This window comes from Myotis myotis, unplaced genomic scaffold (genome assembly GCF_014108235.1).
Source record: "Myotis myotis isolate mMyoMyo1 unplaced genomic scaffold, mMyoMyo1.p scaffold_m19_p_24, whole genome shotgun sequence".
NCBI classification, from domain to species: Eukaryota; Metazoa; Chordata; class Mammalia; order Chiroptera; family Vespertilionidae; genus Myotis; species Myotis myotis.
Window position 1 is genome coordinate 2,170,861 of NW_023416329.1, and position 14,087 is coordinate 2,184,947.

The window sequence follows — 14,087 nt, forward strand, 5'->3', positions numbered from 1 at the left end:
GGAGGGGAACGTGCCAGGAGGCGCTGGAGTAGGTCAGGCAGCGGGGAGAGACTTTATCTTTAGACTATTTTCTTAGAGCAGTTTCAGGTTCACAGTAAAATTGAGGGGAACGTACAGAGATTTTCCGTCACCCCCCCCCCCCCCCGGCCCTGCGTATGCACAGCCTCCCATTGTCAGCCTCTCCCACCGGAGCGGTGCAGTTGTTACAGCTGATGAGCCTACATGGACACATCACCACCCGTTCATTAGGGCTCACTCCTGTTGTTATACGTTCTGTGGTTTTGGACAAATGTTCGATGACATGCGTTTGCCATCCAGTGTACAGTGGTTTCCCTGCCCTAGAACCCTCTGTGCAAGGAGACGCTTTTTAAGCTTAGATAAGACTCTGCCTTGCTTATTGGCCAGGCTGGGGTTGGAAATGGGGCCATGGGGAGACAGACGTTTCCAGTAGGAGGGTGGGGGATGGAGCAAGGCCCCAGGGGAGTCCAGATGGGACTCTAAGAGCGTGGCAGGCAGTAATCTAATCGCACAATGTTAGATGCACTTAGGGCTCCACGGGAAATCCCCCGGGAAGGGTGGGGAGGAGATGCTGGAAGCGACACCATCCCAGCATCCACCGGCTGCCCTCGCTCCACTCCCCCCCACCCCGCACCCCTCCCATCACCCTGATGTGGACAAATCTGGAGTGGGAGGCAGGCAGGGCCTGTCTGCTTTTGAGCATGGGGAGAGATGGCTGGGGACTTCCTCGGGGAGCGCAGCTGCCCTCCAGCTTCCCTCCGCTGCCAGCGGCCTGGGAACTGAGGAGACAGGAGCCAGTGGCATGGGTGCCCTTGAGCCCCACCGGCGCCTTGCTTCCCCAGCAGCCTGGACAGAGTATCTCTCCCCGGTGGGTGCGAGGCCCTCCAGGGGCGGCATGTGGCTGAGGCTGCTCAGCCAGGGAAGCCCTGTGCACCCCACTCTGCCGGCTCTGGCTCTCGTTCTGGAGCCAGGGGTGCAGCCTCCCAGCCCCACCCTGCTGGCTCCTCCAGGGGGAGGAGCTGGGGCAGCACTTGGCTCCTTAGTTGGGAGCTTCCTTGAAACTCCCTCAGCTCTCTGCCCGCCTTACACAATTCCCTGTTAACAGTGCAATGCTCGCTGCCCTGGGACCAGGGTGTCCTTCTCTCCACACGCACAGGGCATGGGGCTGGCACTGCAACCTCAGGTCTGGCTCAGACCAAAGTCCATGCTTGTCCCTTCACTTCCTCCCCACGGGCTCCTGCAGGTGGTGGGGCCACAGCTGCTCGCTGGCATCGTTAGCCCTGTGTCCCTCTGGGGCCCCTGAAGACCCGGCTCAGCAGGTGGAAGGACTCCTGGTGGCAATGTTGGCCCCAAGCACTTTGAGCCCATCTGCGGGAACCTGTGAGCCGAGACACAGGCCTGGAGCTCTGCCAGGACTGGTTCCCAGCTGGTGACAGGAGAGGCGGAAAGTGCAGTGGGATGAAGTAACGATTACAAAGAGCCCTTCAAATGCTTAAGAGGAGAAAAACTAAAGAAAAGAAAACCCCCAAGGATTTGGCTGCTTTGGGTCCTTCCTGGGGTGAGGAAAGCAGAGAGGGCTAGAGTCCAACAAGAGACCCATGTGTGTCTTATGCCTGGACCGCACTCTTCACAGCGCGGGGCTCCGGGCAAGAGCGCAGGGTGCCCACCCTTCTGTGGGCCCACCTCCCCTGCAGTGGGGAGGGATGGGATGACCCTTGGGCCCAGCTGGAGATCCCAGCCTGCACCCGCCTCTCTGTGGAAAGCTGGCAGAACTGAAGAGCACTCCCTGCAGGAGGGTGGCAGCCAGGGTCCTGGATCTGCTCAGTGGCCAAAGGCCAGGCAGTTGAGCCAGGATGGGCAGACACAGGTGCAGGGAGAGAGGCGCCAGGGGCAGAGGAGCCTGGTCCTGACCAGGCCTCAGGGAGGCTGAGCTCTACCCTGGGGACAAGGACCACCCATGGGTACCTGAGGCTGCCGGGAGCAAGGCAGGGCCTGGCAAGGGGAAGTTTGGTGTGAGCCAGCCTGTGCCCAGAGGGGCTCCAAGCGCAGGACGTTCCATATTCCCCAACCCCACCCCCACCCCCTTCCTGAGTTGATCTGGCCCAGCCTCTCTTGGATGTCATTCTGGTGTCCTTGCTCACACTGTCAGCCACCATGTTCTGGACATGGCTCTGGGCCTGTCTGGCAGTTATCACTTCTGTAGGCAGCAGGCCTGCCCTGCTGTCTGGGGTCTGTGTGGACAGCACCCCCTCACCTGGGAGCTCCCTGCCGCAGGGTGATGGGCCTTCTCTGTGGTTCCTTAGAAGCATCTGGGGAGCCCTGGTGTGGGGGAGTGGGCTGGGGGGCCCTGGGGGCAGTCCACGGGAGGGCAGTGGCCTGCTCACTTCATCCCAATGGGAGCCCCGGGGCTGTGCTTTCTCTGGCGAAGCTGGCCTGGTGGGTGGAGGGAGGGACCGGCACGTGGAGCAGCAAGTTGAGTGAAATGTCACCGTCGATTAGAGCCTTGGTGGTGGGTATTTGGGTGTTCAGAGTAAGTCTGTTCCACTTTTGTAGACAATGTCTGTATAAGATGCTGGGAGAGCACAGGCCGGAAGAAGCCAGGAGGAGAGAGCGGCTCCTGCCTCAGGAGTCCCTTCTCAGCCTGCGGTGTTTTGTGTTCCTTTGCTGTTGCTTTTGGGCCCTGTTTAGCGCCTGTGTTGGTGGAGGCTCCTGGGCCTGGGCCGGCAGGAGGGTGGTGTGCAGTGTGAGAGGCGGGCTGAGAGGTAGCTCGGAAGTCCTGGGGAGCAGGCTGGACTGCAGGCCCACTGCCAACCGCGTCCTGGGTTCGTTTTTTTCCTGTCCTCATGGTCTCAGCAGACCCAGGGCGGGAGGCTGCTCTGGGCAGAGGTGGCTGTGCAAGCAGGTAGCACTCTTGCTGTGGTCACGGGGTCATCCGCTCAGTTCGGGCCGACCTGCCGAGCGCACCTGGGCACAGGCTGGCGGGCAGTGGCCGCAGGGCTCTGGCTTAGGGGAGAGTCCTGCCGGGCCAAAGCCCTGTGAGGCTTGACACCCAAGGACAGGCGACTGTCCCCGCGTCCTCTCTGGCTCCTTCTAAGATGGTCCCGAGGCCCTGGCCAGAAAAGAACGTCTGCCAGCATCAGGAGCCGGCCTCGTCCCTGGGCCCAGCCAGGACGGTGGAGCCATGTGCCCAGAGAACCAGGAAGGCTGGCTGGTGGGCAGTTGGGGAGGCAAAGCCAGGCTCCTCTTCCCAGCGCCACTCAGGGTGGGGCCTGCCTGGCCTTCCACACGTTGTGGTCACTCCAGTGATGCACAGCGCCACCTGGCGTGTCCTCAGGCGTCTTTAGAGGTGAGGCTTCATCACATTCCCCGGAATGTCCCCACAGCGGCCACCAGACTATTTCAGGTGACGTCACGAGGCCTCCAGAGTCTCCCGTGATGGCCCTGCTGGCCGGGTCTCCACAGCCCCAGGCTCTGTGGCGGGAGCCAGGTGTGTAGAGCGGGGCACTGCCCATGATGTCAGTGGGGTCGGAGCCAGAGTCCCACATAATGTTCCTGGGGTGTGGCCTTCCTGGCATTGTGTGGGGTGCTCCAGGTGGTGCAGGCCTGGCATTCTGTGATGCGGGGGGAGGGGGGGCAGACTCTAACATTCTGTGTTGTCATTAGGGTGCAGGGTTTGGGAACTGGCTCCCACCAGCACACCTCCCCTTCGGGCAGGATGAAGGCCTCAGAGCACCAAGCCCTGCCCCGTGTGCCAGCCTGCTCACCCGGCAGGGTTGACAGCGCCCAGCCTGCTGGGCTCCCTCGCATGGCAGCTCTAGGCACTCACACGAGGATGCTCTGTGAGGGGCTTCATCCTACCTGTGACCTGGCAGCATCTCTGTGGTGGTGCTGAGCCTGCTCCTGCCTATCGCCTCCCTCCGGGAGCTGGGAGGTGCTTCGTGGGTTCTAAGGTGCAGGTGGTGCAGTCAGCAAACTGGTAGCAAGAGCCCGTGTAGCCCAATGGCTCGGCACAGGGAAAGTTCATTTCTCACTCATGCAGCATCCAGTGCAGCGCACTGTGGTCATTCTCCTCCAAGTGCGGCCCCAGGGCTCAGGTCTCTTCTGCTAGTAGCTCAGCTGTCCTCTGGGTCCTCTGCATGCAGTCAGCCGGCGAGAAGAGAGAGTGCAGGGTGCAGGGTACGAGACCGACTGCTGGGGACAGGCTGGGGGTGTGTGCACCACCTCCCCCCACATCCACCAGCCACACGCAGACACAGGCACTAGGAGATGTGACGGCTGCGTGCCAGCAGGAGGGATCGGCTGGGGATCCGCGGTGCCAGCCACAGTGTAAGACAAAATGGCAGGCCTCTACCCATGACTCCAGGTGACGCTTCCCCGAAGCCTGACCCAACCTCAGGCCCACCCTCCTGATGCTCATCCCCCATCTGCGCCCTCTCAGATCACTCCAGGCAGCAAGGCGGCACAGTCCCAGCTCAGCCAGGGGGACCTCGTGGTAGCCATCGACGGCGTGAACACAGACACCATGACCCACCTGGAGGCCCAGAACAAGATCAAGTCTGCCAGCTACAACCTGAGCCTCACCCTGCAGAAGTAGGTGGAGCCCTCCAGACGGGGAGGCTGGGGGTGGGCCCAGCCCTGTGCCCAAGGTCTCGCAGGGCAGCTGGGCCAGAGGAGGACCAGGCCCAAGTCATCGTCAAGCACCTCCACGTCTGTGCTTCACTAGACAGACGAGGCTGGGAGGGTGGGTCTGGTGCTGCCAGGCGTGGGCCGTCAGGCCTGGAAGCCAGGCCTCCCTGCTTTCTCTCCTCCAGGCAGCCCCCCAAGGCCCCAGCAGAGGCCCGTGGCTGCCCAGTGCCCAAGGCCATGCTTTCCCCCCCCGGTTAGACGAGCGATTTCCTGGAGCCACCCGCCTGCCGGTGGGCAGTGGGTCTCGGGCTCTCTGACCGGCCTCCATGGCTCTCCGCGGAGCTCCTGGCCCAGACGTGACTGTCTTCACGTGGCCTCATTTCTGGTTTCTCCAGGTCGAAGCGACCCATTCCCATCTCCACGGCAGCGCCCCCGATCCAGTCTCCTCTGCCAGTGATCCCCCACCAGAAGGTAGGTGCTGACTTGGTGGCCAACTCCACTCCCAGACGCGGCTCCTGGGGTGCAGTCCCATGGCAAGGGGTCAGTCCTGCCCCCCGCTGCCCGCCGTCGCTGACCCTGGTCCTGGGGTGCAGTCCCATGGCAAGGGGTCAGTCCTGCCCCACCACTGCCTGCCGTCGCTGACCCGGGAAGGGGGCCAGCCCTGGGAGAGGAGAGCCTGCCTGGGTGCCACCTGCCAGGGCCTCATGGCTAGGCCCACGTGCCAGCAGCTTAGGCCGCGTCCTCACAGCCGGGGGCACAGTGTCCAGGGCTCTGACCCTCCCCTTCCTGAGGCCGGGGACAGGGGACTGTGGCAGGAGAGCTGGAGGCCCAGCTTGAACGGGCATCCTGGAGGAGCCCCTGGGTGTGGAGGGGCCTGGGTTTTCTCCTCTGATCTAGGCTTTCTTCCTCCGATTTCCATTCCTCCTCCCAACTGCATCGCCATAGAGCCCAGCCCCAAACGCTGGTGGTGACCAGGAGGCAGGAGAGAAGGTGGAGCCCTGGCCACAGACCTCGCCCTGTGCCCCAGGCTCCTTCCCAGCTTCCTCTAAGCAGCTCAGCCCTGTGGGCCCCAGGCCTGGGAGGTCCACCCCACCTCCCCTCCCGACATGAGCTTATGCTGATCCCTGTTTCTTCAGTGAGGCAGAGTGGGCACGGGACAGGATGAGGGGAGAGGAAGGCTGACGGGCTTGGAGGGTGGCAGATTGGGACATAGGCAGAGGCTGCTCAGGGGAAGTTGCAGAGGTGAGCCCAGGGGCCAAATGTCAGCCCCTGTTTCCTCGGTTTCCCCTCCTGCACCTCCGCTCTGCCTGCCCACTGCCAGCTGGGCCTTCACTGGCCATGTGGGGGCATCAGTGTGGGGTCAGAACAGGAGGCTGGGCTCTGCCCACCAGGGCTCCTTACTCAGGAGAAGGAGAAGCAGACATGGAGTGGAGGTGGGTGCCCCCACCCACCCAGAGTCCCTTGCTCCAGCCTCCTCTACCCCCCAGGCAGGTGGCTTGGCTTTCTGTCCAGGGGGTGCCAGCCCTGGGCCAGAGCTTTGTGCCCCCTGCTCTTCCTGACAAACGCCCTCTTCCAGGTGTGCCGTCTGCCCCCTGAGCCCAGAGCAGCAGCTGCGCGGCCGGCACTAACCCTCTGTTTCAGGTCCACACAGAAGCGCTGGATGCGTGTGGCCTCTCACTGCTCTCTTCTCTCTCCCCTGCATGGCGGCCACCCTGTGCCAGGACCCTGCTCTGGACACCAACCCCGAGGTGCGGGCCGGCCCGGGCACGGAGGTCAGGCAGACCTTAGGCGCCTCCTTCTCCCAGACCTCCGCCTTCTCCTCCCACATGGAGGCCTCTGACCCTGGTCCTCCTCAGGGCAGCCCGGGGGCCAAGACCAGCTCGGAGGGAGCCCTGCACTCGCTCAGCCCGAAAGCGCCCCAGGGCTCGAGCCAGCCCAGGCAGTATAACAACCCCATTGGCCTGTACTCGGCGGAGACGCTGAGGGAGATGGCTCAGCTGTATCAGATGAGCCTCCGAGGAAAGGCCTCAGGTGCTGGACTCCCAGGAGGGTAGGTAACGGACACAGCTCTCCAAGGTGGTCCGGGGCCACCTGGGTCCTCAGTGCTCAGACAGCCTGGTCAGGTGATCAGAGTGAGGAGCTGGCCTCCATCGCCAGCCCCAACCCCAGGAGGACCTGCAGGCTGAGAGTGGGAGCAGCTGCTGCTGGCGTCGGCGTGGGCCACGCGCATTGCTTTGCACAACTACCTGGGGGACGGGTTGGATTTGCAGAGGGAAAAACAGACTTGGGGAGGGTTAAGTCAAAGTCCAGCTGTCCAGCAACTAAATGGCCGAGCTGGGCTTGAATGCAAGAGACTCTGACACCCAAAACTGTCACACACACACACACACACACACACACACACACACACACCCAGGACAGGACAAAGCCTGCTGCCCCCAGGAGCTCCAGGGCAGGGGACAGGCTCATCTCTACCCTTCCGGGGGCCTGGAGGCAGGGGCAAGGAGGAATTAGAGAGGTGGGAAGGCAGCTCTCTAAGGCTAACTGGTCTGGGAAGGCTGCCTGGAGGGGGAAGTATCTCAGCTGGGTTCAGAGAGGCTTGGCAGCGCTGTGAAGGGTGTGGGCTTGCAGTACTGATCCTGCTGGGGTGGGGCCGCAAGGAAGCAGGACCCCAAGGAGAGGGGGGCTGTGCATAATAGCAGCCCACCCTGCCTGCTGAGGTCTGGCTGGTAGGACCCTGTGAGCACAGGAATGAAAAACCCAGAGCCGGCGCGTTGGGGGTGTGGGGGTGGGGGTGTGGAAGGAGCCTCAAGCAGAGCCTGCGGCAGTCCCTGAGTGCTTCCTGCTTGTTAACCTCATTCTAATTCTCCGTGGCCCGTGCAGTCTGCCTAGTGCTCCCTAATAATTGCGTGCTCGGAGCAGAGCAGGCTGAGTGGAGGCGTGTGGTCCAGTGGTTAGGAGGGCAGCTGGGAGGACTGAGGGCGACAGCCCGCACAGCGCTGAGCTCTGTTCTGGCGGCTCAGTACGTACTACCCGCCACTCCCTGGGGGTGCACAGCTGGTACACCAAGAGCCAGAATTACAACCCAGATCAGTCTGACCCAAGCCCATGCCACAGAAAGAACCAGGTGCCCCACAGTTCGCTACTCCCCCAGAAAACCCCCTCCCCAGGGCCCCAGCTCTCTCAGATCCTGAGTGAAGCTGGCCTCGGCACTTCCCTGGGCCGAGGTGGCAGAGCCATATACCCCTGGCTCTTTCCCCAGCAGCTTCTGCCAGAAAACTCCAGCAACACAGCATAGAAATGGCCCCTCCTCTGCCCTGGAGGGGCTGGTAACTCTTCTTGGTCCCCGGCCTGCATGAGGCCCGCCGTACTGAGCCTCAGTCTGGTCAGGGCCCTACAACAGCAAGCACTTCTCTCTTAGCACCTTCAGAGACAGCATCATTCCCGCCCCCCACTCCCCACCCCGTACCGCTGAGACTAGACGCCCAGAGAGAGTGAGTCATTCGCCCCAGGTCACACAGCTAATGAGTGGCAGGTAGGACTGGCACCTGGGTCGACTTGACTCCTCCCCTGCATGGCCACAGGGACCCACCTACCTGTCCCGGGAAGTCAAGGCCAGCCCCACCCCCTTTTCCCATGACTCCCAAGGTGCCCTCCTCTGGGCACAGGGACTTCTGGGAACCTGACAAGTACTACAGTATAACTTGGCACCACTCAGCACCAGAGGCCAGCGTGTCCTCCAAGGGAAGCGGCTGGGGAGGGAGGGCTTCCTCCAGAGGAAGGCCAGCGCTGCTGCCGGCAGGGCCACAGGCAGGGCGGAGCCTGCGAGCTGCCAGCCTGGGCAGCCTCTGCTGGGCCGAGGCGCTGCCTTCCTAAGTGTGCAGATGCTCCGAGTCCGCCCACTGGACACGGAGCCCACCCAAGGCTCTCCTCTCGGTGTTCCGTTCAGTCTGCACAGCCGTCTGTGAGGCAGGCGCTGCCACCTCCCTTTCACAAAGGGAGGCAGGTGACTTGCCCAGTCAGTGCTGGGAAGAGGCAGGGCCAAGATTTGGACTCTGTCCAGTCTGGCTTTAAAAGGAAGTTCCTTCCCCAACTCTCTCTCCTTCTCTCTCTCTGAGCAGTTTGCAGTGTGTTTTCCTGGCAGCGTCTATCCTGGGAGGCGTGAGAAGACGAATGGGGTACAGGGACAGTGGGCCTGAGCATCCCTGCACCCCTTCTTGTTCTCTCTGGGGCTGGACTGGAGGCAGTGCCCGCCAGGCCACCCTGCTGTGAGGGCCCTGTGCAGGTCTTTCAGCTCTGGGGCCTCTGAGTTATGTCTGTTGCAGGCCTCCCAGCCCCCAGGTCTGCAGACGGGAGCTAAGCAGGGGGCAGGAATCAATGCCCAAGAAGGAGCTGGCTGCCCAGGCAGGGCAGAGGCAGCCCCAGAGGTCAAGGCTGCCCTTTGCAGGGGGCACACTGGTCAGGGCAAGAGCTGACCCTGCAGCTGTCAGCACTGGCCAAAGATGGAGAGGGGATGGGAGCTCTGTGCTGGCCTCTCCTAATATAGCGCCACTGGCAGCTATTTTGAGACTGGGAGGACAGAGGACATTTTATCAGCTCTGACACATGGGCTTGAGGCTGAGCAGGGGCCCTGGCTCTGCCTGGATCCCCAGGGTCTGGGCCAAAGGATGAGCAGAGCCAGGCCAGCTGGGGCCCAGGCTCCCCTGTCAGAGCCCACCGTGGTCACATCTGAGACGCTGGCTGAGTTTGGGGCAAGGAGGCTACATGCACTCTTCCGCCCTCACCCCTCCAGGCCTCAGATAGCGGCAGGATCTGCTGGGGCAAGGAATTTGTGCTCAAAGGGATGAATGCAGGCAATGCTTGCCCAAGGAGAGGGTGCTCCGGAGGCTCACTCAGAGGAGAGGGCCGAGGGCCTCTGTGGTACCCGAGACGGGCTGCCTGCCTGAGGCTTTCCTGCCATCAGCCTTGGAGCCAGACTTCTGAGCCTCCTTGCTCCTCGTTCTGCCTGTTGCCCATCCAGGGCCTGTAGGAGCCGTAATTGGAGCCCGCACAGACCCCACCCCTGTGCCCAGGAGGAGTGGCCACGGCTGCCTGCCCCTCACCTGAGAGGGAGGGCAGGTCCCTGGGGCTGTGGGTCACCCCACCTCACATACACCCTAGCACCATGCAACTCCTGCCCAGGGAGCAGAGCTCCCAGAGCCCCCACTGTACAAGGGCACGTCCAAAGCTGCTGTCTGGCCAGGAGGTGCCTGGGCCTTGGCAGCGGCAGCTAAGGGTCTCCTCCAGGCTGTGTGGGGATTGCATGTACATGTGCCCTTAAAGATGGACCATAACCCTTCTTGGCAAAGCTTTGGGTACTAGGGACCCACTGAGGAAAGCCGCTGTGGACTCAGCTCTGCACCCCTCTCGGCACTCTCTGCGGCTCTGCCCTGCCGTGGGCCCTGGCCCTGGCCCTGGCCCTGGCCGAGCCTCCTGGCCCAGCCTCCCTGACAGCCCTCTTCCCTGCTCTTTCTCTCCTCCCAGGTGATAGCCAACTCTCCAGCCAAGTTAGTATCGAAGGAAAGCATGCGTGTGCTCTTGCGTGCATATCCCAGCATGCGTCGGTCTGGACCACGTGTGCCTGTGCCAGCATGTGTCCGTGTGTGTGCATGCGTGCGAGGGGGTGCATTTGTCTCAAGTGCGCCTGCATGCGTGAAGCCGCGAGTGTGGAGGGAAGCGCAGGGAGGGGTGCTAGGGCTCGGCCTGACGCCCTGCGTGCAGTTCTCCATCTCGGGCAGCTGCCCAAGGCCAGCAGGCGGCTCTGGGGCGGCGGGGGAGCGCCGCCTGACCTGGGCTCTTCCTGAGCCTGAAGATCTCTGTCCTGGTGGGACCCTCAGCGGGCTGCCCCTGACCTTGTGTTTGCCTGGGGAGCACCTGCCTGTCAAGGGGAGAGCCCTGTTGGGTAGACTGGTGGCCACACAGCAGGCGGGACTTGAGGGGGCCTGAGCAGAGCCCTGCTCTGAGGAAGAAGCTCGCCCGAAGCATCCAGAGGAGCAGAACGCTGGCCACCAGGGGGCGGCTGGCAGGATGAGGTCCGCGGCAGAGGAACGAGGCCACCATCTCCATGGTTGCCCAGCGGGGCTGCTTTTCGCCTTTGGCCGTCCTGGACTCTGCTTGGGCTGCTGCTGCCTGGCCCCGTGGCCCAGCGCCTGTGCCACACTCCCAAGCCCCTCTCCCCAACCCATTTTGTCTCTGCTTCCCGGCTGGTGTGGTGAGAGCTTCCAACGCCTGGCGCCCCCTGCTGGCCCTGGGCGATGGCTCGCCTGAGCGGGGACCTCCAGGGATGGGGAAGCCCAGACGGGCAAGAGCAGCCTCTGCAGGGGGCTGTGGGGAGGTGCGAGGATTTCCGACCTGGCCCGGGGATCAGACTTTGGGTGGTCTCTCTTGACACCTCCACAGCCCTCCCTGGATGGCCCAGGTAACTCCACCTGTTGCCCTTCTCTCCTCCCACCTCCCCCCTGCACCCCCTGCTCCCCCTAGTGCGGACTACCAGGAGCGCTTCAACCCCAATGCCCTGAAGGACTCGGCCCTGTCCACCCACAAGCCCATCGAGGTGAAGGGGCTGGGCGGCAAGGCCACCATCATCCACGCACAGTACAACACGCCCATCAGCATGTACTCCCAGGACGCCATCATGGACGCCATTGCTGGGCAGGCCCAGGCCCAGGGCAGTGACTTCAGTGGGTAAGCGCCCTCCCTCCGCAGTGGCTCACGGCTCACCACCTCAGCCGCTGGCTGGGCCTCATCCCGCGAGGCTGAGGGTGCCAGGCTGCCGGCACCCGCAGAGACCTTAGGCATCAAGACCGGCTCTCCTCCTTGGCCTTGGCTTCCCGGCACAGCCCAGGGGCCCAGCACAGGGTGTCCTCTCCTCAGAACTAATCTCTGGGCCAGCTGTAGGAGAAAGGGAGAGACGCAGAGTATGGCGACTCCTCCACATGCTGCCACAGCCTCTGCCTTTCCCGGGCCCCGTGGGGCTGGGTTGGGAAGAGACCTCTGGAATCTCGTTAACCTGAGTCACACTCTCGTTCTGGATACCCCGGTCTTCCCTCACTGAGCCTTTCTGTGGAGAGAGGTTGCTGCATTCTTCCAGAGATGAGAGCGATTCCAATGTGTGACTGGCTTCTTGTCTAGGAAGGGCTGTGGAGCCTGGAGCCCCAGGCTGGGCTGCTGCTCCTCCTGCCTGCCCCAGGCAGCCTGACCCCAGGTCCGAGGGACTGAGGGCGTCGGGGTCCCTGGAATTTGCCTGTTCTCCACTTGAGGGCTAAATAGGGAAGAGTTGGCTGAAAATCATTTGTGGATGAAACTGCTAATAGTGCAAACATTAATGGGGACCTCTTCCTCTTTTGTTAAAAAAAATATTTTTATTGATTTCAGAGAGGAAGGGAGAGGGACAGAGAGAGACATTAATGATGAGAAAGGATCATTGATCAGCTGCCTCCTGCACACCCCTACTGGGGATCGAGCCTGCAACTCCAGCATGTGCCCTTGACTGGGAATTGAACCGTGACCTCCTGGTTCACAGGTCGAGGCTCTACCACTGAGCCACACTGGCTGGGTGGGACCTCTTCCTCTTTTTGTGTTTCTGTCTCCCTTGGTTTCTCTTTCTCTTCCTTTTTCTGTGTGTGCTTCTGCCTCTTTCATTCTCTGTTCTCTGCCTCTCTCTGTCTTTCTCTTGTCTCACACGTGCGCACACACACACAGAGCGACTGTTTTCTGCTTGGGAATGACATGAGTGTTGATTTTCAGAGCTGACTGACTATCTCTTTGGCCAACATCTTATCCCTGACTCAGTATCTCCAGCAACTCAAGGCAAAAAAAAAGTCTTAAAATGATGTACTTTTTTCTGAAACTAAGAAAAACAATGTTGTAAGAGGGATCAAGGGGTTAAAAAGTCCCAGAAAACTCCAATAGTGTTTGACCTTTGCAGAACGCCACTGTGCTCTGAGTGCAGGCTTCGGGGCAGAGGGGGGAGCCTAGCCAAGGAGGCGGTGCTTCCTGGGGCCACCAGCGGGCGGGAGCTGCTCGCCCTGGAGCTGTGGGTCTCAAACTGGCCTGGCTCAGGCGGAACTCTAGACAGTGTTGATTTCATTCCATGGCTCGAAGCAGAAACCATGACAATGCAATTTTAAAAACACAACCTTTATCTCATGTGAACCCAGAAAAAAGCGGCCTGGCTAAGCCGAAGAGATAACAGGGATTTCCTGCTCACACTTGTTTGCCCCAGAATGTGGCAGGTGTGTCCTTGGTGTGCTCCTAAGGGTGGCCACCATTGCCAAGGGGAAGCTCAGTGGCAGATAATGGAAGAACGACTCTGCAAAAGAACTTGACTTTCTGCGCTTGGGAAAAGGATGCTATTGTTTGGTCTTTTTAACATGATGCACCGTTAACCTTATCTGGTCTTCTGGAAGGACTGTTCCCATCTCCCTGCTACCTCTCCCAGCCCCACCCTGCCCTGCCCTGCCCTGTGTGCCTGGGAAGCACCATGCACTCCCCTCCTCCTAACGCAGCCCTGCGGGGCTGGTGCGCGTGGTAAGAGCTGCCCTCGGCCCGGTGCCTAAGGTGCTCCGTTTCTGCTGTGAATTTCCATGATGCCTTCCTCACTGACAGTTTTCTTTTTGTCTCTCTCTTCCTCCTTTATCCATCCCACTCCCATAACTCATTTCTGATCCCAACCCTGCTCCCCTGTGTGTGCGCCGCCCCTGCCATCCCCTGATGGACACACACTCACTGCTGGGCTTTCCTCTGCTTGGCAGGGCGTCGCCACTGGCGTAAGTAGACTCCAGTGTCTGTTCCATCGTCCGTCTGTCTGGTTGTGGGGCGGTGTGTGGGTTTGGTGGGCTGTGCCTGAGGACAGTGCCTCTGTCTGTGTTCTCCTCACGCCTACCTCACAGCCACATGACATGCCCCGCGGCCTGTACAGGCTTGTCTTTGAGGGTTTGCCCCCGAATAATGTCACTATGGACACAGATGAGAGTTAAAACCACTCATGCTGGCCCCAGGCTGGGGTCTCTGTGTTCTCCTTGCCATGCTTCGCGGGGCTCCCCCGGCCTTTTCTGCTGCACTGGGAGATTGTAGACCTGCCGTTCAGCATCCACGCCGGCCATTACTCAGGGCAGAGGGTGGTAAGGGGGCCTCTTAGAGGCCCCTCCCCAGACCCCAGAACCTGGACCTGAAGGAGCCAGCGCTTGCCAAGGCCACCCAAGGGGGCCAACGACGAGTCAGGCTTGAGGGCAGTGTGAGTGGGGTCAATGCCCCAGGGTGACCCTAACTTGTGGTCTCTGGAGTGTTTTTGGTGGCAAGAAGGTCGTGCTGGGAGGAGCTCCAGCCTCAGACCCAGGGTCCCAGGACGTGGGGCCTGTTCTGCTCTCTGCGTCTATTATTCAGAGTGCCCTCGCGGGCTCCCG

General features: G+C 61.5%; 1 protein-coding gene across 15 annotated transcripts in view; it reads left to right on the plus strand.

The window, feature by feature from the left end:
• LDB3 (LIM domain binding 3) overlaps nucleotides 1-14,087 on the plus strand; it is a 56,098-nt gene that overhangs the window by 4,249 nt on the left and 37,762 nt on the right. For 3 of the 15 annotated variants that reach the window (XM_036355953.1, XM_036355960.1, XM_036355963.1), the window contains exons 3-6: nucleotides 4,457-4,608; nucleotides 5,040-5,115; nucleotides 10,168-10,190; nucleotides 11,164-11,367. In XM_036355953.1, coding sequence (XP_036211846.1) covers nucleotides 4,457-4,608; nucleotides 5,040-5,115; nucleotides 10,168-10,190; nucleotides 11,164-11,367 — 455 coding nt within the window. Of the gene's footprint in view, nucleotides 1-4,456; nucleotides 4,609-5,039; nucleotides 5,116-6,285; nucleotides 6,695-10,167; nucleotides 10,191-11,163; nucleotides 11,368-13,436; nucleotides 13,452-14,087 lie in introns of all 15 variants that reach the window. The other 12 variants (XM_036355951.1, XM_036355957.1, XM_036355962.1 and 9 more) reach the window with 8 other exon arrangements.